The sequence below is a fragment of the Rhinolophus sinicus genome, linkage group LG03 (genome assembly GCF_036562045.2).
Source record: "Rhinolophus sinicus isolate RSC01 linkage group LG03, ASM3656204v1, whole genome shotgun sequence".
NCBI lineage: Eukaryota > Metazoa > Chordata > Mammalia > Chiroptera > Rhinolophidae > Rhinolophus > Rhinolophus sinicus.
In genome coordinates this window covers 76,708,205-76,732,146 of record NC_133753.1, presented here as the reverse complement: position 1 = coordinate 76,732,146, position 23,942 = coordinate 76,708,205, and the positions used below count along the sequence as shown (strand labels likewise).

The 23,942-nt window shown below is 44.6% G+C and overlaps 1 protein-coding gene and 2 long non-coding RNA genes across 4 annotated transcripts in view; 1 reads left to right on the top strand and 2 right to left on the bottom strand.

Annotated features, from left to right (window-relative positions):
• Positions 1-5,633, bottom strand: part of LOC141570617 (uncharacterized) — a 38,086-nt gene extending 32,453 nt beyond the window's left edge. For both annotated transcript variants that reach the window (XR_012494824.1, XR_012494825.1), the window contains exons 1-2: positions 3,766-5,633; positions 3,208-3,281 (exon numbers count right to left, since the gene is read on the bottom strand). This is a non-coding gene — a long non-coding RNA (uncharacterized LOC141570617). The remainder of the gene's footprint in view (positions 1-3,207; positions 3,282-3,765) is intronic.
• A 1,383-nt stretch (positions 5,634-7,016) lies between these two features.
• On the bottom strand, positions 7,017-10,014 carry FOXG1 (forkhead box G1). The gene has a single exon (XM_019746877.2). The coding sequence runs from the start codon at positions 9,388-9,390 to the stop codon at positions 7,933-7,935; it is 1,458 nt and encodes a 485-aa protein (XP_019602436.2). The 5' UTR covers positions 9,391-10,014; the 3' UTR covers positions 7,017-7,932.
• Positions 10,015-11,925: 1,911 nt separating this feature from the next.
• Positions 11,926-23,942, top strand: part of LOC141570618 (uncharacterized) — a 419,448-nt gene continuing 407,431 nt past the window's right edge. Inside the window, exons 1-3 of the long non-coding RNA XR_012494826.1 lie at positions 11,926-12,225; positions 14,072-14,215; positions 22,258-22,330. This is a non-coding gene — a long non-coding RNA (uncharacterized LOC141570618). The remainder of the gene's footprint in view (positions 12,226-14,071; positions 14,216-22,257; positions 22,331-23,942) is intronic.

The window sequence follows — 23,942 nt, the reverse complement described above, 5'->3', positions numbered from 1 at the left end:
TAAAAGTATTAAATAATAAAATTATCACCTTATCCTTGTTCTGAATTTTTCAACCTTCATCATAGCCTCTAATTATTCATTCAGCACATTTTAATAGGAAAAACACACAATAGTGCTTATTATTTTTAAAGATTTTTTTTCAACTACCTAATACCTTTGGGTTTAAAGATTCTTTGGGCCTTTTGTTAAAACAAATAAGAAAAATGTCATTTCCTTAATATATCCTGGAAGCTCTCATGCCTAAGCCTGCATATGCAAGCAATCTGAAACAAGGGGCGGGGAGGAGCATCTGCGCTATTCCAAAATTGTTTCATATAATGATTGCAAAACAAACAAGTGTCTGACTCAAAGAAATAAATATACTTTGGATTTCTAGAAATTCATATCTAAAACAACATTTCAGATTTTGCTTAAAGTTAAGTTTCCTTTTTGAGAATATTTATCCCTGGAGGACAGAATTAATTTAGATTAGCAAGCACCGGTGTATGATAAGTCTGAGTATTTAGGTTTTGTAGAGTAATGAAAATATGGTGTTCATATTTTTTTCTTAATCAACAAAGATGTTTATTTACATTCATCCTTGAATTAGTGTGGTCCTTCTGAAACACGGGCCTCTAAAAGTATTTATGAAATTCAGCTTCTTTGAAAGTGATTTCTCTTACATAATATCACCAGCACATAAATATTGATTTTTATTATCTTCACATTTTCATATGATCAAGCATTTTCTTTGACTCCTCTCCTTCCCATCTAGGGAAAAGAATTCAAGGGCAACCAGACCCAACTAGAAAATATCATCAGTTATTATTTAGGGCTAATTTAACAGGTAATTTAACTTCAAACAACAATGATCAGGTCACTATTTCAGAGCAGTGAGAAAAATGAAAGAACTGAGAGAAGATTCTCCCCAACCCCACTACAGTTTCTAGTCTTCCTGCTCAATCAATGGAATCAACAATGCCTGGCCATCCAGACCTGGAGGAAGATGTTTGCATCTTCAATGCATTCTAATCAAAGAATGAGACAACAAGAGGGGAAGAAAGAGGAGAATGAAACTGAAGACGACGACACTAATTCAGGGAGTGCTACCTGGGTAGGAAAATTAAACCTAAGGCAAAAATGAATATCCAAACATGTCTGGCAACTCAACACTTTTCATTCGGACACGAATCTCCAAATCTGGTAATGTGCAATGTGCTTTCCTCCAGTGCAGCTCTTCCGAAAGGCCTAAGACCAGGGGAGAGGATTATACCTTAGGCAACAGACCATGAAAAGGATGTAGGACATTTTATGTCCCCTCCCACCCCCACAAACATGATCTTGAGAGTTATTTGTTATTATGTTAAAGGTCTTTTAAATGCCTTTCCTGATTACAACAATTTCAGAATTCCTGCCTACCTCAAGTTTTGATAGAGGGCCACGTGAGGATGATTGAAGCATCGAAATTGGGTCTTATGTGGGGTGGGAGAACAGTCGGAAGTGGATGAGCTCTATTCTGCAACGTCCTTTCCTTCCCGTTGTCTGTCCAAGGCTGAAGATCACCGCTTGAGAATCTCCCACACACGCCGCGGGATGCTGTGCCCACCAAACCCCTGCCTCCCTCTCCCCAACCTAGGGCCACCCTTAGTGTTAAGGGAGTTTCTATCCCAAGGCTACCTATTTTTCTGTAAGAACCCTTCACCTTGGACCACAGGGTTGGGCAGAAAAGGAAAATAGGGTAGAAAGCGAAATGGAAGAGGAGGCACCAGTGGAAAGTAGAAAAGATGTCTATTACAGAGAAAACAGTTTTATCAACTAGCAGATAAGTGCTGAGATCTGAAACTGTACCAAGTAAACAAAAGAAACAACTTTTATGGGGGAAAGGGTAGAGGAGAGAACACAGATGAACAAGGAGAAAGGAAAACGGTGGGGAAGCGCGCCAGCCAAGGTTCTGGAGTCAGTTTTCCTGGCATCAGCCAGTGTGAGCTACCGACTCACAGCTCGGCGTGTCCTGGGCAAGAGCGCCCTCACGTTGCGGCTCCCTGTGCAGCGCCCGGCTTCCCCTCGGCCGGAAAGTCTGCAGCCAAGTCCCACAGCACTTCTCCCCGGCTGCGGCGCCTCCAACGCTGCAGGGACACTGCAGCCGAAGTCACTTTTCTACACGATTCCAACCCCCCCCCCCCAAAACAAAATAAAACAAAACAAAACAAAAACACGCTGGCGGGTCCCTGCCCCAAGGATTTCAAGTCCCGCTTCCGTGCGTCTCACCCAGGAGTCCCTGATGCGCCGGGAAGGCTAATAAGAAACCGCGGCGAGAGCCCCAAATTCGCTTTGGGCCGAGCCAGCCCGTGTCTGGCGTGTTCGCAGACACTCTCGGGACAGCCAGGCTCTCGAGCTTACACCGACGTCCCCTAAGTGTGCATTAAGAATCAATTATTTGCATGAGATTCCCAAAGCCGGGAACTGGGCTATTCCCAGCAGGGACGAAGTCAAGCCCAGAACAGTGCTCATTTTCCTAGTCCTTCGAACAAGCAGAAGAGAAGCCTTCTTGCCCCGACCCGCGCCGCACTACCTGGAGCAGTTCTGCTAAATCCTTCGGGCCCCTCTTCCTGACCCAGGCCACCGAGCTTCAGGCGGAGGGCCAGCTCTGGGGGTGGTTGGCAATGTTAGTGTGAAACTGGGGAGGAGGGGCGTTCTACCGACCCCCAATAAAAAAGATAGAAAAGAAAAAAGAACTTTAGAATGAGGCAAGTCCTCGGCTCGGGAGCAAAGAGCGTTTGCCCAAATAGGAAGAGCAAATAAATACCTATGGGTTTGAACGTTAGGAAAGCCCATTTAGGACATTCTCGCAGCTGCAGTAAGTAAGACGCAGAAACCGTATTTCCACGAAATAAATTACTTTGCACTTTGGGACCTACTTCAGTCTCCTACTACCCCTTCTCCATATAAATTCGTCTCATTTCCCCTCATCAATCTTTCCAGGTCCCTCTTTGTCCTGCCTACATCCTCTTTTCTTAGGGATCCACTGTGACTTTCTGCTGACGTGGGAAAAGCATGCACTCGTTCAGCTACTGCGGCTGATAGGACGCCCGGCTAAGGAAATTTTTCAAAAATAAAAAATAAAAACTGGGGAGCACTTTAGCCCTGGACCTCAAAGTCGCGGTTTAAGCCTCAATCAAAAGCAGTCAGGAGTAGCCCCCCTCCCTTCCGAAAACCACTTTCACTTACCGATCTTGGGGTAAGAGCGCTCCCAGTCCTTAAGTCTTTTTCCTCCGCATCTTTCGGACAACCTCGCGCAGAGTCTCGGGTGGAGGGAAAAAACAGAAATCGGAAGGGAGAAAACAGACTCAGAACATAACACTACATCACACATTCCCCGGAGCCACCTTGGCCTACATCCTCAGGACAAGGTCCCGGTAAACTCACCGCTACAGTGGGGAAAAGGTTGGTTTGGGGGCCGAAAACCAAGAGGTGGATTATTTCAGCTGCTGGTTGGTGGGGGGTGGGAGGGGAGGGAGGCCCTGGAGAGGGGGTAGGGAAGGGGGAATGATTGGGATGAGAAAAGAAAGACTTAAAAAAAAACGCAAAAGAAAATCGAGAATGAAGTACTGTGAAAGATAGCGCCTTTGAACTCTTACAGGTAGGTAGCTCTAAGAACGCAGAGACGTGTGTATGCGCGAAAGAAGGATCTAGATGACCCCTATTCTTTCCGTATCTCCAGGATCTGGCTTCAAGAAGGAAAAAAAACGGGGGGTGGGGGAGAATTTTAATTCAAGTTTCACCTACCCTGCTTGTTGGAATGGCTGCGCAGATTTTCATATTGGAGAGTTCCATCTGTCTGGCAGAAGCTGGAGTGGTGTTGGGGGCAGGTTATCTGGTGAAGTAGGAATGTACAGGAACCCCGCCCTCTAGGCACAGTTACACAACCCCAGCAACCCGTCTCAGCCAGCTCTAAAACCTCTAATGATCTTCACCTTCACCCTTTGTTAGCCTATTTCTCCAACAGGCATTTAGTCCCAAACACAACCAGCCACTTTATCTATTCATAAAATTAATTTCTCAAAAGCAAAATTACTTCAATGCATTCGAATTCTTCAACAATGTTGTAAATAACACTTTTAAAAACACATTTGTATTAGTTCTAAATATATTCAATTTATCCACCTATTTGGGTGAAATATCCACCAATTTAAATATATATAATCAATCAATACAAGACTCATTTTTTTGCCTCTCTACCTTTAATTTTATGCAAGTCATAGAAACCACATGAAATCTTAAAAGATCATAAAGATATCTGTATTAAATCTTATTTCCAGACTCTTATGTTCACTTGATTCCCAATTTTGTAACAAGTTGAAGAAACATATTTGAAGAATCCGTTCACTGTTCTAGTTTAACTGAATCATTTTCTCAATGTTTTATTTATAATTTGTATTAACTTTATACCAGACAAATTCAAGTAAAATACTTTAAACCTGGAAATAAACCGTAATTTGGGGTTTCAAATTTTAAGTTGTGATCACTTTCAGTTCCAAACTTTCAAAAAGAGCAAACTTAATCTCATTAAAAACAGTTATAAGTATGAAAGAAAAAAGCTTCAAAGTTTTGAAATGTTTTTCTGGCATGAGCAAACTTTAACTGGCAAAGGTTGATGACAACAAATATCAACACAACATTACAACCAATTTGTTGCAAAAAAAAAATCTTATTAAATGCCATGCTAGACTGTTGTGTGTTTTTGAAGAAGATAATTTAAGGGATGATAGGACAGATTGAGATAAATGAAATATTCATATTGGGCTGCTGGAGGCCTTCACAAAGTTCTCTCTCTCTCTCTCTCCCCCTCCACCCTCTTGTATCCAGTATGCCTATTAAACAAGCTATTCTTACTTCTAATCACATCCATTATATATGTAATTTGGACATGTATCCAAGTAGTATTTCCAATCCAGTCCTTAGTTCCTATGAATCCAAAGAAGTAAATTTTACTCTTGTCCTCAAAGTTTGATGTTTGCCATTGAAATTCTATTTCTCAACCAGGCAAATAAACACTTATCACAAATAAACATAGCTATTTAATACATCCAGAAAAAAATTCTCAAGGGGGAAATTTTTCTTCTATATCTATCTCCCTTTACCTCAATATAGGAGTTCAACTTTCAACTTTTGATAGGCAAAAGACTGTATTTCTTCTGTGCCAGTACATTCTCATTCCACAAATAAAATCCGTGGTAAAAGCAAACAATACATCATCACCTTTTTCAGTCTAAACACATGCTTTTCTTTGAGCTATTTTGGTTCACAAATGTGTAATGGGGATCTCCTTTGCCTAAGCTCATTCATTTGGACTCTATCACTATTTTCAATATATCAACCATAAATTTGGCTTCCAAACCAATTTAATTTATTTGTGGAATTTTCTTTCATGCTTCATTCTGAAAAACTGCTAAATTTCCAGGAACTTGGACCTTTTGTGAAATTGCTCGCATAGGAAGAAAATAAAATCAAGTCCAGTCTGTTTAAAGGACATAATTAAGCTAGTTGTCTTAAGTCTATTTTGGTCTATTCCATATTTGTGTATATTTGGTTCCAGGTCTTTTAATTTTCCTGACCCTTATATCTTTCTGTCTTTCTTAGATATCTCTCTCTCTCTCTCTGCTCTTTTTGGTATTGGGGGATTTTTTTTTTTTTTTTTTTACTTTAAAGATCCGATTTCTCTCTCCTCTCCCTCTCCCTCACTCTCTTCCTTTATCTTCCCTTCACAACCCACCCACCCTCATGTCCCAATATTAACTATTCTGTATTTCTATTTCAAATCTATTTGAGTCACCTTGCTTCTCTCCTAGGCTTTTTTTTTCCCCTGAGCAACTCTCTAAGTGTTTGCGATAACATCTTGGGGACAGATTATTTTTCATTGGGCCCTTTGTAAGAAGTAGCCAGCTTATTGCATTACTGCAGAACACATTTCAGACTATACAATTGTAACAAATGAACAACTTGTCCTCCACGGACTCACCACAGGATCCAATTAGTTACTAAACCTTTTACTTAGGTTTTCTAATTATTTTCTGGAGTCATAGCAATTGGGCTGCTGAAACAATTCAAAATTGTTTTCATTTTGTTTCAGATTTATATATATATATATATATATATATATATATATATATATATATATATGCATATATAAATGCATATGTAAACTGCAAGTTAAAATTATGACTGTAAGCAAAAGGAACAAATCTCTAGGTTATACAGACATTTAGGAGGGAATCAAATACCTCTATATTGTAAAAATGAAAGAAAATGAGAGAGAGGCATTTTACTTCTGAACATCTAGAATTTTAAATTGTTATAATTAAAAAATAAAATATAAACATTGATCTGCAATTCATTACAACAGGTGATCACTTCAGCAAAATCTATATTGCAACTTCAGTACATCTTTATTAGAACTCTTTCATTGTGGATAAACAGCCACAAAAATAAATGCTGACTTAGAAAGTATAAATACAAATATTTAAACAAAAATATTTGCAGCATTCATAGCGCAAATTGTACCTGAACTGAAGGGCTCTGTGTGTCTATATATATTACATATGTGTGTATTATATTCACGTCTATCTAACCATATACATATATTTATTTATAATTTTCCAAGTGCTATAAACAAGATACCTGAAACAAAATATATAAAAAGTAAGCATTCTATTAACTGATTTGAAAATAAACACAAGGTAAATAGCTATGCACATAAAATTATCTCTTTATGCTGTATATCTACAGAAACTTAAAGATATCAGTTGAAAAGCCTATACTTTGTTTAAAGCTAGTGTTTATTAAATAGCCCGCTCCTTATAAAATTTGCTTCCACAATGGAAAAAATACTATTTTCATTTTTAAAGTGCCAATTCAAATGAAAGGAGCAGTCTTAAATTTTAGTGGGCTGAAAAAGCCTTTGAATTCCCTAGAACTTTAATGATCTTTTAAAAATTAGCTCTACTTAATAAAAAGAGACGAAAGTATCAAGATATATATGAATTTAGCCTATTTTTTTATTTCTGTGTGTTCATAGTAAACATTTTTGTAAGTGACAAACACGGGCATATGACCACAGTATCACAATCAAGAAATTTTAAGACAACATTAACAATCACTCAAATTTATGCGGCATTTGCGCAACACAGGTTACATATTTGCAAGGTTTACCTATAAGTACAATAGGTATTAACATTTCACTACATTTAGAAAAAATAAAAGTGACCTGTTAGTGACCACATACATCAAAATATACACAACACAAACTGAAGGCAATCATTAATTTTGTCCCCTTCCAATTCATTTGAACGGGCAGTGCTGCCAACTGAAACAACTTTCCTTTTTCTGTTTGTTTTTTAATACTTAGTATACCGAGTGCATTTTCTAAAACCCAATCTTTGGTCTAAAAGTAAACAAAAGAAAAAAAAAGTTTTTGAAAGAAAAGGACAAAACAATAAATGGCCAAAATAATTTCTTGGGCACCTTTACTAGGAATGCTTCTTAAATACAAATTACAGTTTAACATTTAAAAACTCTCCCCATAATTTAGGTTGTTCTCAAGGTCTGCGTCCACCATATTGATCCATGATAACTTATAATACTGCACACATGGAAATCTGGCGGCTTTTAGAGATAGACTTGTCAGGTTTGAATGAAATGGCAAAGCAGTCACTATTTAGATACACATTCTACTATAATTTTGACTTCCAAACCTTATATTCTACAATGTATTCTCCCCACATTGCACCTCGCTGACACTCCACACCTTGTTAGAATAATAAACAACCCTAAAGACTGAACAAACGTACAGAAATGGGGGGGGGCTTAATAAAAAATACCTGGACTTATTTTTTAATTATCATTTACAATGCAAATGTGTGTAAAACGTTCACTTACAGTCTGGTCCCAGGGATGTTAATGTATTAAAGGGTTGGAAGAAGACCCCTGATTTTGATGTGTGAAATAATCAGACAGTCCCCCGGACAGTCCCGTCGTGAAACTTGGCAAAGAGGGTCTTAAAGACTCACAGGGCAGGGTCGAGGGGGCCTGCGGAGACGTGGAGGAGGACGCTGCCCGGGCGCTCATGGACGTGCTGCTCTGCGAAGTCATTGACGGGTGCGGGACGTGGGGGAAAAAGTAACTGGTCTGTCCCGCAAGCAGGTTGACCGAGCAGGGGTTGAGGGAGTAGGTCCCGGAGCAGGGCACCGACAGGCCGCAGGGCACGGAGGCGGCGAGCGCGGCAGCCGTAAGGTGGTGCGTGGCGTATGGGATCTCCCCGTTGACCAGCCGGTCCACGCTCAGGCCGTTGGCCGTGGAGAAGGAGTGGTTGTTGCCCAACGAGTTCTGAGTCAACACGGAGCTGTAGGGCATGGGGTGGCTGGGGTAGGCCGACGTGGTGCCGTTGTAACTCAAAGTGCTGCTGGCGCGGGGGTGGTGCAGGGACAGGAAGGGCGACATGGGCCAGTAGAGGGAGCCGGCGCGGTCCATGAAGGTGAGGCCGGTGGAGGTGAGGCGCGCCCCGCGCTTGAAGGCCAGCTTGGCCCGCGATGTGGTGGAGCGGCGCCGCAGCTTGCCCGTCGTGCCGCCGATGAACACGTCGTCGCTCGACGGGTCCAGCATCCAGTAGTTGCCCTTGCCCGGGTCGTCGTAGTGGCGTGGCACCTTCACGAAGCACTTGTTGAGGGACAGGTTGTGGCGGATGGAGTTCTGCCAGCCCTGCTTGTTCTCGCGGTAGTAGGGGAAGTTCTTCATGATGAACTCGTAAATGCCGTTGAGCGTGAGCCGCTTCTCGGGGCTCTGCCGGATGGCCATCATGATGAGCGCGTTGTAGCTGAACGGCGGCTTCTCGTACTTGCCGTTCTTCTTCTCGCCCTCCTTGCCCCCCTCCCCGTCCTTGCCGCCCTCGCCCGCCCCCTTCTTCTCCTCCCCCCCGGCGCCCTTCTCCTTCTCGTCCGGCCCGACGGGCGCCAGCTCTCCCGCCCCGTTGCCCGGCTCGCCCTTGCCGCCCAGCCCGTCCGCTTTGGCCCCGTCCAGGGCGGCGGCCGGTGGCGGCGGAGGCGGCGGCGGCGGGAGCAGCAGCTGCTGAGGGCCCTTGTCGTCGTCGGCGGCCGGGGCGCCCCGAGCCTGGGGGGGCTGCGGAGCCTGGGGCGGCGGCGGCTGCTGCTGCGGTGGCGGCGGCGGTTGCGGGGCGGGCGGCGGTGGGTGGTGGTGGTGGTGGTGGTGATGGTGGTGGTGCTGGGGGTGATGGCTGTTGTGGTGGCCGTGACTCGCGTGGTGGTTGTCGTTCTGGACCGCCTCTGGCACCAGGCTGTTAATGCTGAACGAGGACTTGGGGATCATTTTCACCTCTTTCCTATCTCCCATGTCCAGCATCACCCAGTCGTCGAGGGGAAGCGGCGGCGGCGCGGGAGCTGGGCAGCAGCGCGGCGGGCGGCGGCGACCGGTGGGTGCCGAGCGGGGCGCGGGCGGCGGCAGCGGCACTGAGCGCTCCGGCAGAAGCGCAGTTGGACCGCAGGCTCCGGCGCTGGCAAGTCATGTAGCAAAAGCAGCAACCACCCCTCAGGAATTAGAAAGGAAAAAAAAAAGGAAAAGAAAAAAAGAAAGAAAGAGAAAAAAGAAACAACCACCGCCCCGGGGGTGAAGCTCCCTCGCTCCCAACTCTACTTCTTGGTCTCCCCCCCACCCCCCGCTCCCCCCCCCTGCTGCTTCCTCCTCCTCCTCCTCCTCTCGCAGCAGCAGTCACAGCAGCAGCAGCAGCAGCCCAAAGGGGGGGAGAGCCGGGCGGCGGGCGGGCGCGTCCCGGAGCGGCCGCGGCGAGGCTGGGGAGACAGCGATCGAGGCGGCTATAGCCACAATTAATTTTCCGAGCTACAGGCGCACACTAGGGCTGTAAAAAAATTTTTGGTTTAACCTTTCCTACCGCTGGGCCAATCAGAGCCGGCGGCGTGCGGGAGCGTCTCTCGTGCCGTCGACCAATCGGCGGGTCCGGGCCCACCCACCCCCACCCCGCCCGCCGGCTCCCGCCCCCTCGGGTGCTCGCCTCCCCCTCTCTGCGGGTCTCGGCCTCGCGGCCGCGCGGAGCCGCGTAGGGATACGCCGGCGGGAGCACACTGCTCAGCGGCCCTTCGCTGCACCCCCTCCACCCCCCGGGGCTTCTCAACCGAAATCCCCTTCTTAGGGCAAATATTTCGCATTTCAGCCTCCCCTCTGCCTGTATTGGGTCATTTTCGTTTGAGCGTCAGTACTTGTCCTTATTGATTAAAGTTTGTATCCAATTTTATTTTTAAAAGCGGGGGCGGCGGCGGTGGTGGAGGAGAGGACAGTGGGAGTGCAAGGAGAGGGCAGGAAATGGAGGAGGAGGCGAGGCACTACTTTGCCGAGTCGGCCCTGCAGGCCGGGTCCGGCTTTTCGGGGCCCGAAGGAAAATCGTGCCCTTCGTAGGTACTTGCCGCGACGCTCTGGCCGAATAAGGCGGGAAGGCCCACCCCTGGCGTGGGGAGGGGGTGCCCTGTACCTTGGGGGAGGAGGGTCTGGGAGAGGTTTGGAAAGGACGGGGTGAGGAGGAGGAAGTGGTGGCGAGCGCGGGGCCAAACAGGGGTTACTTACTCGGTTCCTGCGGCCTGGGCGGCGGCGAGCTCGGGGCTCGGGCGCCGCCGGGAAGCCGGGCCCGGGGCTCGCGGCGCTGCGGCGGCGGGCGGGGGCGGCTTAGTGGTGGGCGCCTATGGTGGCGTTCCGAAATGAGGGGTGCACAGAGAGAAAACAGTACCAAACAATCTCGAAATAAACCAGGTAACACATGCTATATATGTGTGTCTCTTCCTTCCCCTTCTCTCCTGCTTCAGACCGTCGCTCACGCGTTGTCGTTTTTCTCCTCGCCGCTCCAGCGTCTCGGTTTCTAATCCGAATTGGAAGCGAGTAGCCGCGAGCGGTCACCCTGGAAATGTTTTCATTTTGCTTGTTGACATTGGAGGGAAAATAAGGGTGGGCGTCTATTTCTTTCCGGTTTTTAAAAGCCTTTCTATTCTCTTTCCGTTTCTGAAATGTTTTTTAATTTGTGCGGGCCTTAATGCTGAAATAACCGCATCCTGAAGCCGGCCCTTTCCCACCCTGAATGCAGGAAGGTGAGACCTTGGAGCGTTGGGAACGTGGGTCCCACTATCTCAGCTTCCTGGGCTTTAGGACTGGGAAGGTTCGGATGAGAGCTGAAGTGAGTGGGGAGATTGTGATTCGGGGGCTTTAAAAGGATCCCGTGGCCAGGGGCAGGGCTAAGGCCCAGCATTTCCCAGGGATTGGAATTTGGTGCGGAGCACACTGATCAAAGGCTGTTTCATCCCACATGGGCACGAAACATACCACATTTTACGGAGGATGTACCCCGAGAGAAGAGGGAGGTGGAGGAGAAGCATAAATGAAAAGCACCCTTTTCCTCCTCTGTAAGGTAAATAATCATAAAGTGTAAAAATTTCTTCACTTTGATAAATTCTCACTTAAATTATCTGGCAGACTTGGTATTTAAGGAAACGAAGGAAGAAAAACTCGTGCCTTTATGTGATGTTAAATTTCAATTCTAATATAAAGAATGCAATTGAGGAATCCTCGGGTTAATACGGAGTCCCTACCCCTACCTTGAAATTCTGAGGGAGAATAAACTCAAGAGAAAAACAGACTACAAGTAGCTAGTGATTTTAAATTAGTCTATTAGGAATGCCATAAAGGAGCTTTGAACATTGGCCTAACCTCAACTATCCTTCTACTGTATATATTTTCCCCCTATTTCTTATTTTCTTACTTTAAAACAAACTATATTTACATATGGGAAAATTCAAGGGTTTCAGCTATCAACGTTGGTCGTGACGTGGCCCCCAACATAGACGTCTAAGCTCCGGGTTTCTTACAGAGCAGGGTGAGCTAATGGGCTTTTCGGATGAGGCTGGAAAGATCTGTGGGCCTTCCTCTTCCTGCTCACTTTTCCTCCTCCCACTCTTATCCCCTCCTCAAGCCTGTTATTCCTACTTTTCCTCAACTCGCTTTGCTCCCTCCTCCCTTCTTCCTTCTACCTACCCCTCACCCCCACCCCTTCTCCTCCCTCTGTTCCTCTCCCTCACTCTATTCCTCCACCTACTCCTCCCCATTTCTGCCCCCCACAACCCCCCTTCTCATCACCACTTATAATGGCACACAAGGGCTCCCTCTGAGGTGGACGGCCCGGTACGTTTTCGTAGTCGGTCTAGCGTGAAATGATTCGGTGTAACCGGATTCTTGGGAAAGGACAGGTTACGTAAACATTTACTGATGTGGAGTAACTATACTATTTGTACTCTGATATGCAGGAAGGAAAGTGTTGATTAACACAGAAGAAAAAAAAGCGAAATTAGCTGATTGCATGCTCATAAGTGCAAGCTGTCATTGAACTGCTTTTAAAATAGACACAGCTGGGTGTTTGTGTTGAAAAATTTCTTGTGTTTTTGCTAATACTGAAATAAGCATGATTTTGTATACCAAACATTTTCAGATCATTAAAATTTGTAATCTGTGCTGGTTTTAAACACAAAGAAAAGAAACAGAATCATTTCGATGTAAAATTTGCTGATATTATATTAACTCAATCAGGTCTGTACAAATTGTGCATTGTGCCTCGTAAAATCTGTTTGATCAATTTAATACACAAAGTGCCAAACGTGGGTATTGTTTGTTAACATTGGGCATTTTATTCAAATCCAAGCTCAGCAGCAAACTGGAGGAGCAGTTCCTTGAACACAACACCAGCACTGACTGATGAATTTTTAATGTTTTAAGGTGTTTCTTAGGTCAAAGATGAGTGTGCATTGTTTTGTAATCCTGCATAAAATTTTAGCAGGTGAAAGTAAGTTTTTCTTCTGTTTACTTTCAAATAGCAAAAACTAAGGTCTGTTAATGAGAGCTGTAATGATCTGCTTTTATGTGCCAAGAGCTTATATTGACTGGAGAATGTTTTGCATGCAAATTAAGAATGTGTTATATTATTTTAAGGATTGCATAAATGCAAGTCTCTCAAAATAGGATATTTGTGTAGAAATAAATAGAGTATAGTTTAATATAATCATATTACAGACCTAGTCTCCCTAATGAAAAAGGTCATTTGCACTTTGGGGGGAAGTGAGTTTGAATTCCTGTTAATTTTAATTGGACTTTGTGGTGAGATAGAGTGCTGTATATAGGTGTGGGGGTAGGCTTGTTCAACAAAACATGCACTGTTTACTCAGCAGCCCACATTTGTCTCAGCAATAGCTTCTTTTTGGAACTGCTACTAGATGAAATGGAGGGGGAGGGGGTTCTTGGACAGAGTATTGTGCAAGTTGAAAGTCCTTGGATGGAGCTTTGTATATCCTACCGGCCAATTTGGGTACAAATTGGATTTGAAGGACTGCCCACGTCCACTTTGGGCCTCTTTCCTAAACACATGAAGCCCTAACTCTGTGTTTCCACCTCACTCAATCTCAGTGATTACCTTCAGAAAACGCATTCTGTATCATTCCAATATTTTCTCATCAGCAGCTTAGTATTGATCTCTCTCTCTCTCTCTCTCTCTCTCTCTCTCTCTCTCTCTCTCTCACACACACACACACACACACACATCTATAAATGTACACTGTTAAGGAATCAAAGCATAAGTCAGAGCAAATGTAATTTTCTGATATACATAGTGGTGAACTTCTTTCCTCCTCTGCCTGCCATCTCTCCCCTCAACCCCAAAAAGGACAGGCCTTGTAAAGAGTGAGCAGTTCCAACGGAAGAATTGCTTGGAAATGAATTAGATTATTCCGTGTTTAGTTGTAATTAACAACTAAGGCTCCACAGCCTATTGCATCAGAGCAGCACACTTACTTTTTCCATTTGGCCGTGTTACATGAAGCCTTCCTTAGAGTCTATTTCCCTTCTTTTTCCCTTGTTACCTGTTGGTTCAAGGAGGGCGGGCCCTTTCTACCTAAAATCCACCCTGCAGTCGGCTTCCTGGACAGGTTATCCTGAAAGCGGCGCCGGGCTCCAAGCTGTGGCTAAAGCTCTTTTCCTGCAGATGCACAGGGAGTCCCTGACCTCGTGACGTTTGGGAGCCAGTGGAACTCATGCAGAGGCATCCAGGTTATTTCCAGAGATCCTGTAACTAGCGAGGACCGCCCTCGCTTGAGCTAACTCGTCTATAATCCCTTCCTAACAGCAGGTAATGGTGCTAGCATTTAGTGATTATAAATTACTCTTTAACGTGTTGTATCCTTGTTCTGTGAGTTTTGGTTACAGGTTATATGATTAGGTTTGCAAGAACAGTAGTGAACTAAACTTCTCAGTAAGAGGTCTTCACACCAGGGAAGTGTTACTTTTCTGCTGCAGCCCTGCCTCGTCACTCATTAGGGAGCTGCAGGTTGTCAAGCGGCTGCTCTCTGCGTGCGCGCACCCTCAGTATCCCCGAGGGCGCGCACATGTGTGTGTGTGTGTGTGTGTGTGTGTGTGTGTGGTGTGTATGCGCGCGCATACACCACACACACACACACACACACACACCGCACTAAAACTAAATTAAGAAGCCGATGATTAAGACAAGCATCTACTAGGCCTGTCATTTCAGCATCCTTCCATCATAACATTGTGGCAACGGCAATTTCGCTTGAGAACCTCAAGGAAAAAAATCTATGAGAGAGCCTCGTATTTGAGAGTCGAAATGTTTAACTTGTATAAGCTAGGGAACCACTTGGGAAGCAAGAAAGTCCAAGGTGAAAAAAAGGAAGGAAGGAAGGAAGGAAGGAAGGAAGGAAGGAAGGAAGGAAAGAAGGAAGGAAGGAAAGAAAAAGAAAGAAGGCGGCCTTGATAAAGACCCCTGGGACTCCCCAGGTAGGTTTCTGTGACGCTACCAGGGGTTCCAAACTCTCTGAAGACAAGTACATACTCATCCAAAGGAACCATCCTGAGACCCGCAACACAATACAAACAAAATACACTCGAGAGAAGCTTCTTCCCAATATTACTCTACGGAGAGCCGGGTGCGGAGAGATCCACGATGAAATATTACTACCCCACAGCCGAACAACCTTTAAAAAGTCTCTCTGAATAACCTCTCAGTCTAATACTCTGCACATCTCTCTTGTAAATATAAAATGTCCACTATCCTTTTGTTTTCCGTTATTTGCAAGTGCGCCCAGAACCTCGAGGGTGGACAATTTGAGGAAAGAGTTGAGTCCCTGACAGTGAGACGGTAGGCCATTTCCATTTCTTGACCCCATCCAATTGGGAGAAATGGTCCCACACCGTTTTGGCAAGCACACGGTCTGAGAGGGCAATTTCTTTTTTCCCTCTAGTTGACCAAGGAAATGGAGAAGCCCATCCTTCAAAGAGTCAGGTATGCTAAAGAACAAGACAAAGAGTAGGAGGGGTGATGGTAAAGGTGAATGAGAGGTGCTAGGGCTCAGATCCTTAGCTTTTTCAGATAGAGTCTATCTGAAAAGGGAGGAAGTGAGACTTGGCAGAAGTCAGCACACAAGACAACGGGCTACCTTGGCTTTTCCATCAGTGACACACCAAAAGAGAGAGAGAAAAAAAAAGACTTCATAAACATGTATCAAGTTGAAAGAAATGCTTACAGGCCCTAAAATGTTCAGCTCCTAAGAGTTGGAGCTCCTAACTCTCCCATCACTGTTCTCCCTAATTAGTTGGAGCTTCAATTTCATTTCTCGCAGGAGCCTGAATAATCTACTTTGGAAAGTGTTACAGCACTCTTCGGATAATGTGGGGGCATCGAGTTGCCCTTGTTTTTAAGCACGCCTCCAAAAGGTCCCCCAAAGTCCTGTCCTGAGGAAAGATGGAACGGTGTGACTCAGTCCCGATTATTAGGTAGTCAGCTCTGAACCAGCCACCTTCTCAATAGTTAAAAGTATAGGAAGAGCACTGAACAGCCCGAGGTCCCTATAGGAGATTGATGAGTATGTTTTAGAAAATACTCGCACCCACCGAGGGTCTGTGAAGGGATGAGTAGAGAGAAAGCTGCATGGGGTGAGCAGGCCAGGAGGCACACACGTCGCCCTTCACATGGGGAAAGTCATAGGAGAAAAAGTAAACTATTTACTAATCAAATACATTTGCTTCCTTTCTAAAAACCCAGGTGCACAAACCAGTGAGCCAGCTTATACTTTGTACCTATCTCACACTCACCTGCCTCCACGCTCTTGAAACGCGGTTCCTGGAGGTCTTCCCCTCCCCCTCCAAATCGACGCGGTAGAAAATCTGTGGGAGCAGCATTTGCCGAAAGGTCCGCTCTCCCTCCCCACCGCTCACCCCTCGAGACTGTAACCGCGACGGTTCCCGGCGAGGAGCGTCGCCGAGTCCCGGCTCCTCCTGGCGCACACCCGCGCGCTTGCCCCGCGCTCCTTTGTCCCCCGCGCCTGCCGAGCGCAATCAAGCTAGAGGACTTGCTTTTAGGTTTCATTTCCGGATTTTCCCCCCTTAAAGTTACCTTTTCAGCCAAGAAGTCTCGTGTTTGCACATCACACCGGAAGCATGCACACAGATCAATATTTTTGGGCTAAGAGGTCATTTGCCACAGTGAACACGGTAAAAAAATAGAGCCCAGTTAAAGGTTTTTAGCTTATTTGTACAAGCACAGCTCAGAGTTAATAGACTGGGGTGAATGCAGGTGAAGTTAATTCGAATATTCAATTACATATAAGGGGCATTGAACCCAGGGGGGAGAGCAGTTATACCCCTATTTCTCTGCTGCCGTTTGGAAGGAGCCGCATGCAGGGAGAAGAGCGGCCAGGATAAGCTAGATGCAGAATGGCGTCAGGAACAAGTTACCGTTATGATGTGAAGAAAAAACAAAACAAAACAAAAAACCGTTTCAGAATCTACAACAAAGGTAGTGGGGTGCCACTTTTGTTTTTTGTTTTTTATTTTTTAAAAAACCCCTAAACAGATTCTCGTCTACCAATTTTAGTATCCTCCTTTTGGGTTTGTACTAAGGCACGCAGGAGAGAAAGTAACGTTCAAGAAGAAAGCAAGTTTGGCTCCCGTGCATGTGAACTATGAATCACTACGATGAAGAGGTTTCCTTTTATTCTCACCCTTTTCTTTTCTTCTGGAGCGTGAACTTGTTAGATAAGATAGCAGAGGCCAGGCGGAAATGGAAACGCTGAAAAAGCCGGGCTTCTTTGGAGAGCGGCCTGGGAGGATGGCAGGCTGCGGCTGCGCGCTGTCTTGGAGCTGAGGGGCGCCGGACGAGTTCCGGAGCTGTTCCCACTCACGCCTCCGCGGCCGCCCGCGGGGACAGATGCCGCGCTCGGATCGCTGCCCAGGCAGCCTACCCTTTGGCCTGAGAGTAAACACCCCAGAAGACGAGAGAACAGCCCCTAATTGAACTATCTTCTCTCCAGCTGGGAACACACTAATAGGGGCCCCGCAAGTTTTCCTGGAGGAAGTTGTAAGTCCCGACTACAAAACAATCGGGGTGTGAGACACTAGATTTTAAAGAAATCTGGAATCTCACATGAAACATTGTCCTCATCAATTAGAAGTAATTCTCTTTCCGTACATATTTCTATATCTCTATCTAGATATAGAGATATAGAGAGATATATGCTATTGATTAGACGCCCGGATTTACTTGAAGAATTGCTTAGAGTATCTTAAGCACACACTCTTCATTCTTTGTCCCTCGAACATTTTTAGCTAATAGTGTGGCTGGTTGCGATCAATTAGCACTGGATTTTGCCCCAGGATCGCTCCCCAGGGCGGACAAATGGAGCCAACTCATCTCCAGCGACTTTTTTCTGCCCACGTGCGTATCCACGCCAGGGCTTTAGAAACAGTTCAAAATCCCGAGCCTTGGTTTCACTTGATTTTGTTGTTGTTGTTGTTATTGATAAATATTGGGTCATACACAAGCCACTTGTCAGAGCCTTTGGCTCCATCTCGCAGCTGCAGCTCCTAGCGGGGAGTTTGAATCGTGTCCTAGGAACTGGAGGGATTCGTTAGGAAAAGAATTGCACCATCTCGCTCTTTCAGTTGCCGAGATGGTCCATTAAAATCCTACGTCCTGTCTGTCTGCTGTCAAGATTATTTCTTAATTTGCTCAGAAATGTGAACACTGGATAGATATGTGAGACTTTTTCCCGGTATATTTTGGTTGAAATTGTCTTTTTAGAAAAGGGAGAAACTATTGATCCCAGTTGTCTATGTATATCCGAAACCGAAAAGAATAGGCGAGTAGACAGATAATTGTTGTAATTGCGGGGGGTGGGTGGGTAGGTAGGACGTCTGGGGGTTGTGTAATTGGAGTAATATATACAGTTTATCTTTTGGCTGCTCTGTGTATACTCTTTCCCTTGATACATATTGCACATGAACTGAACCCATGGTCGGCTTGTCTTGGCATGTTTGAAGCCCCAGACACCCAACAGTATCATTACAGGAAAGCGACAAAACCCTAAAGACTCGAGGCAGGGAGGCGGCTGCCTTTGGGGTGAAGGGAGAGTTTGTCTTGGCGTGGGACTTCTTCGGTAAGCGCACCCAGTGGCTCACGCTACCTGGCAGGGCAGAGTTCAGGTCTTCCCCGCATTTAAGTGCAGGGGTGGGGTGGGGAAAGAAACAGCTGATTTTCGACATTTCTAAGGGAATCTTTCTATTTATCACTGTTACCGAAGTGTACGTTACTGGAGAAACAACAAAACAAGCATAGAGCTGCAATTTTCAAGAAAATAGGATCCCCAAATATAAAAATAAAAAAGTAGCAGATAAGATGTATAATTCAATCAAATTACACAAAATTGCTTCAAAATCCAGAACAGTAGCGATCCATTATGCTTCTGTTTTATTAGTGACAAGTACAATTACTCTAAAATAAAGAACACTGTTGAATATATAATTGGCTGTAATCATGTTAGTGTTTGAATAAAAATGACGGGAACATTTAACACTCTGACAACAAAATGTTCAGAAATAACTTATTTATTCAAACAGTTTTTATTTTCCACCAAGTGAAGGAGAAACACAGTTTGCTTAGGAAAATCAATGACTTTTCCCTGAAATAAATAAATATCCAAAAGGGGAAAAAACAGCCCCACACCTCTATATTATTGCTATTATTATTTTTAACCAGCAAGAAGCTTAATCCTGTGTTTGCAGTCAGCACCCGCCTAACGTTTGTTGGTACCAACGTCCGCCACCTAGAGGAAGAGCTCTGCAGCTCACCCAACGCCAACACGGTTTCCGGCGGTGACCTCCGGAATCAAAGTTAATATTCCTTTGCAAATTGCTCTCCAAACTAACACCCTCCTCCTCCACCCCCTCACGTCCCCATCCGCCCTACAACAGCGTCACAATATTTTCTTAGTAATTGCTCTGTGCAGTTGACAGAAGCGCTGAGTCTCTGGCAACGCCGTGCTCTCAGCAAAGCACCAGAGCGCGTTGGGGGAGCAGGTCAGGGGATATTTGGGTCTGGAGAGATAATCCACTTTCCTCTAAAATTTGTCTAGAGCAGCCTGAATTCGGGTCTATAAAGCAACGGGTGAGGCCGGAACCACCACATTCCAGTGCTTTTCATTGCTTTCTTAGAGAAAACACAGCCCAGGTCCTTCTGTGGAACAGTTGCTGACCGGGGCTTTTCCCGACTTCATCTCTCCAATCCAAACTCCACTCCCCTCACCATCGCAACACGACCATCTGTGATCCTGGCTCTTGCTACTCAATTCGTCGACCCCAACGGGTCGTTTGATTTTCTTAAATGGGTTGCTTGAAGTACTGAGGTAAAGGCATTAAGGGGGAGGCCGTGTTTCGACGGGTCACCCCTGTCACGGCCCCGGACACCTACCCAGGAGAAATCCGAGGTCTTTGCACTGAAGCCTGAGTTTCCAAGAAACTTACATAGTGTGTGTGTGTGTGTGGGGGGGGGAATTTGGGGCTAGGCCCGAAGGGACTAGTGGTGGGCTTTTCTCATTTTAGTCTTGTGTATCACATTGGCGCTTCACGCAGAAAAAGCCATTCTCACTCCCCGGTCTTGCATGGCCGCTCTCAAACAAATCTTGGGGACAGGAGATGCTAAGCGAGGGTGAAGAGGTCATGGAAAGTGAAGTAACGAGGGTACTCGGTGCTCTCAGTGTCTGGTGGATGCCGGCGTAGCTGACGGTCCACATCCGCGCGCCGGCCCACCAGCATTTCTCCCCGCCCCACCCGTCCAAAGTTTTGCTTTAAAGTACCTAGAACACTGTTCAAGCTGAGAGGTTGCTAGAAAATCGAGGAAGGAGCAAGCAAGTTGAATTTGGGTGGGTGTGTGTGTGTGGGGTGGGGGAAACTAACCTGATAAATAGTTGGATTTCAAATTGGGTTTTATTCCTGCAGTTTTCACTACCCTCTCTTCCTCCTGCTTCCCTTTCTTCCTTTCCTTCCTCAATTTCTCTTTCCCCTCGCGCTTTCCTCTTCTCTTTTCTGCTCTCCTCTACCCCATCTCTGTCCCTATCTTTATCTCTTTCTCTCCCTAAGTGTAAGAGAAAAGAAGCAGAAGAAGGGGTGTGGAAGTGACCATTTTTATGCTGAGATTCGCAGCCTCCTTATTTGTGAGTTCTCAGTCCCAATGCAGGAGTTTAAAGACATTCTGGAGATTCGTTCTTCCCAGAGGCAGCCTCAAAACCATGGACTAAGAAGCTCTTTTCATACTGTAGAAATTATTTTTCAAGATGATCGAAATACACACACACACACACCCACACCACGGGTGCCAAAAAAATGTATGCACGTGAACGCTGGTCAACATCGCTCCTGCAGTAGCTCGCTGTTGTCAGAAGTGTCTGGACGCTGATGGTAACCCCTCTCTCTGAGCACCTCTTGTAATTGCAGAAGTCAAGCGTGACTTGTATTCATCTTTTGTTATTGGTATATATTGAATGTTACAATTTAAATATTTTTTTCCTTTCTTAAAATGTGTATACATTTTTTTGGCACCTTCTATATGCATAAAACAAGCCCCTAAAACTGCTGTCCCAGCACATGCCCATCTGCCTACCTTTGGAGAGAGGCATGCCCCAAACTCACCCCACCTAACCCCCTAAGAACTTAAGTCCTCAGAAATGTTTCGTTTTGTTTTATGTAAAACTAGCACTTCCACTCTCAACCCCCAGGTCTATCATTCCTCTCCCGCATTATATTAACAGGCGATGTTAGCCTTTCACTACGTGTTTAGGCTGCTAATGCGGGCCACTTAACGCAACAAAAATGCTCATCTGTGGAGATTTTCCCAAGGCTAGCCTCAGTGCTGGCTCCCTTTTCCTTTCTTTTCAGGGCACGTCTGTTCCTCCCTCCCCTTTTTTTTCTTGAGGCGGGGGCTGAAAAAGGGGTCTGACAACTTTGAGCGAGTGTGTGAGAGCTCCCTCCTCTATCTCCTGTCTGCCAACCCACCCAAGATGGAGTGGATTTTTGGTTTTCCCTTGGGAGCAGGAATATCTGGAAGCTTCAGCCGTGACACTTGATTGCCAGTGTCAGTGAACGTGCCTTCATCTTTCCTTCAGTCATCCCTTTTCTTTCTCCTCACCTCAGCCTGTGAAAGCAGTTCAGGGTTCCGCTCACAGCCTCCTCTGCCTCTTTCTTAGCTCTAGCCTTGTGAAGAAAACTGCTGGGTTTCTTTTCTGTTGGCAAGAAAGCTGGGTTGGAGATGCTTTCTGTAGAGAATTGTTTGTGTGTTGTGTATGTTTGTCTAGTTTTAATAAGTTTACAGAGGAGATTCTCCTGGGTTTGTTATCTGCCCCCCCACCCCACCCCTTGGAGGAGACTCTCTGGAGGAAGGAATCACTTGAACCAAATGGCCTTTTGTCAGATGCTCTTACTCTTTAAAGTCTGGCCTGGGAAAGTCATGCATCCTCATGATTCATATGTATCCAGTTTCCAAGAAGGCCATCAGGAAGAAAGCAAAATAAAACTAACTTAATATGTAATAAGTATTATTCAGTGGGTTTTGGATTAAAAAGATGACTGCCTTCATTGCTTCCATCTGGAACACTTTTGCTTTTAAAAAGCCTATAAAGTATAAACATGAGAATGGAGTTTTCCAACTCTGGCTTTCTTCCTATGGATCCTTAGGAAAGTTACTTCACCTTTGTTCATCTGAAAAATAAGTGATTGGCACTCATTAATATATACAATACCATCAACTCACCAAAATCCCAACAACAATAAAAGACAATTCCCAAAACCATAAGAATCTTTTTTTTTCTTTCTCTTTTTTTTTTGTAGAAGCGGAAGAAAATCTCATTTAAACGGCAGCAGCGACATCTAGTGACCATAATGCCCAATAGCAGCGACAAAGGTGAGGGATAGTTTACCCAGGTTTTCAGAAAGATATCTTGGTTTTTCTAATAAATCTTGATTGTTTGTCTGGCAAACAGTAGTCTTTTGATATCAAAGGGTATTTTACTGAGCTAATAATATAGATAAAGGAAAATATGCTTAACTACCTTAAGTCTGAACATGGCAATTAAAATTTGTAAGAACATTCTAATAGTTTAAATTCCATGTGAAGAGACTAAAACATAATTTTGAGGGTTGTGCTTTATTTCAGTAATTTTCCTCATTAAAACTAAATGTATCACCGCATAAACACTTAAAATTGGGAAAAGTAGAAATTTCTGAGATTTCCTTTGTCTGAAACAAACATTTAGTTGATTTGAGATTGCTTGTAGTCAGTATCAGGAAGCATACTAACCATAGCCCTTCTGTCATTTCACCTTTGCTTGAAATACTTTGAAGTTCAAAGAAATGGTATTCCCATTTCTGGATGGACTCTAGCTCCTCTTTTTATAGCAAAAATTAAATGGAATATCTCGACACAGATTAAGTCTTGGCCATGGAGGAGAGACATATAGCCCAAGAGTTTTCAGAGTAATGATTTTAGCATTTTCTTGGCATTTTACACTTTCGACAGAGGTAAAGAAGAATTCATCTCATTTTCTGTGAGGATAAGCTGGTCATGTGCGTGGGTGTAGTTTGTACATGAACTTGCTGAAGCCTAACTGATTCATTTCCTAATAGCAAAGCAGTTGATGACTACTGGAATACAAGGACCTTAGTAACTTTAAAGGAAGCCTATATTGTTTATTCTATTTTATTTTTGACTAATACTTTCTGTGCTTTTACTATGGATTTAGCTACTGATTGGAATGCTAGCTAGTTTAGCCAGGTAGTATTCTAGAGTAATAAGATAACTGGACTCGTTTTTAACAATGGGAGAATTTGAGCTAGTCATACCACTTGCTTTAACCTTAGTTTCCTTATATACAAAACGAGGTGGTTGAATGTCTCCACCGTCCCTTATAGCTCAAAATATTTAAAATTCATCAACCCTCATTTGGGAAGACCCTCTTCTGGTGCCTCTGTTGTCATTTGTGACTCTTCAATATCAATTCTGAATTCTCCAGTTGGGCATCTCATCAGAGATAAGAATTGAAGGAATTGACAAGTCCTTCTTCTTTATGTTGCACCCATCTCCCCCTTTGTCTGATTTTAAAAAGGACAAAAATCTTAACTTTTTAGTGCATACTTACTGACTCATCGGCATTCCCTCAGCTCTCTCTTACTGTCCATCCAGAAAAATGACAGAGTGGGAATAGGACTAAACTGAACACAAAGCTGAGGCAGCCGTATTCAAGTTTCTCTAACATGTTCCCATATCCTCATGGTAATGATTATTTATTTATTGTTATTATTATTATTATTATTGTTAAGCAGAGTCAAAGTATTCTGGCTGCAAACAGCCCATATTTCCTCCTTGCTTCTGTGGCCCTATGAATAAATTCCTTCAGGAGGGGCCAGTAAAATGTCTTCCACTTCTATATCTGGCTTGGAACATCACTACACACATTTAGCAAGAAGAAGACTATTCACAGGAGGTAAATGATGCAAATATGCTCAGCATTTAATGT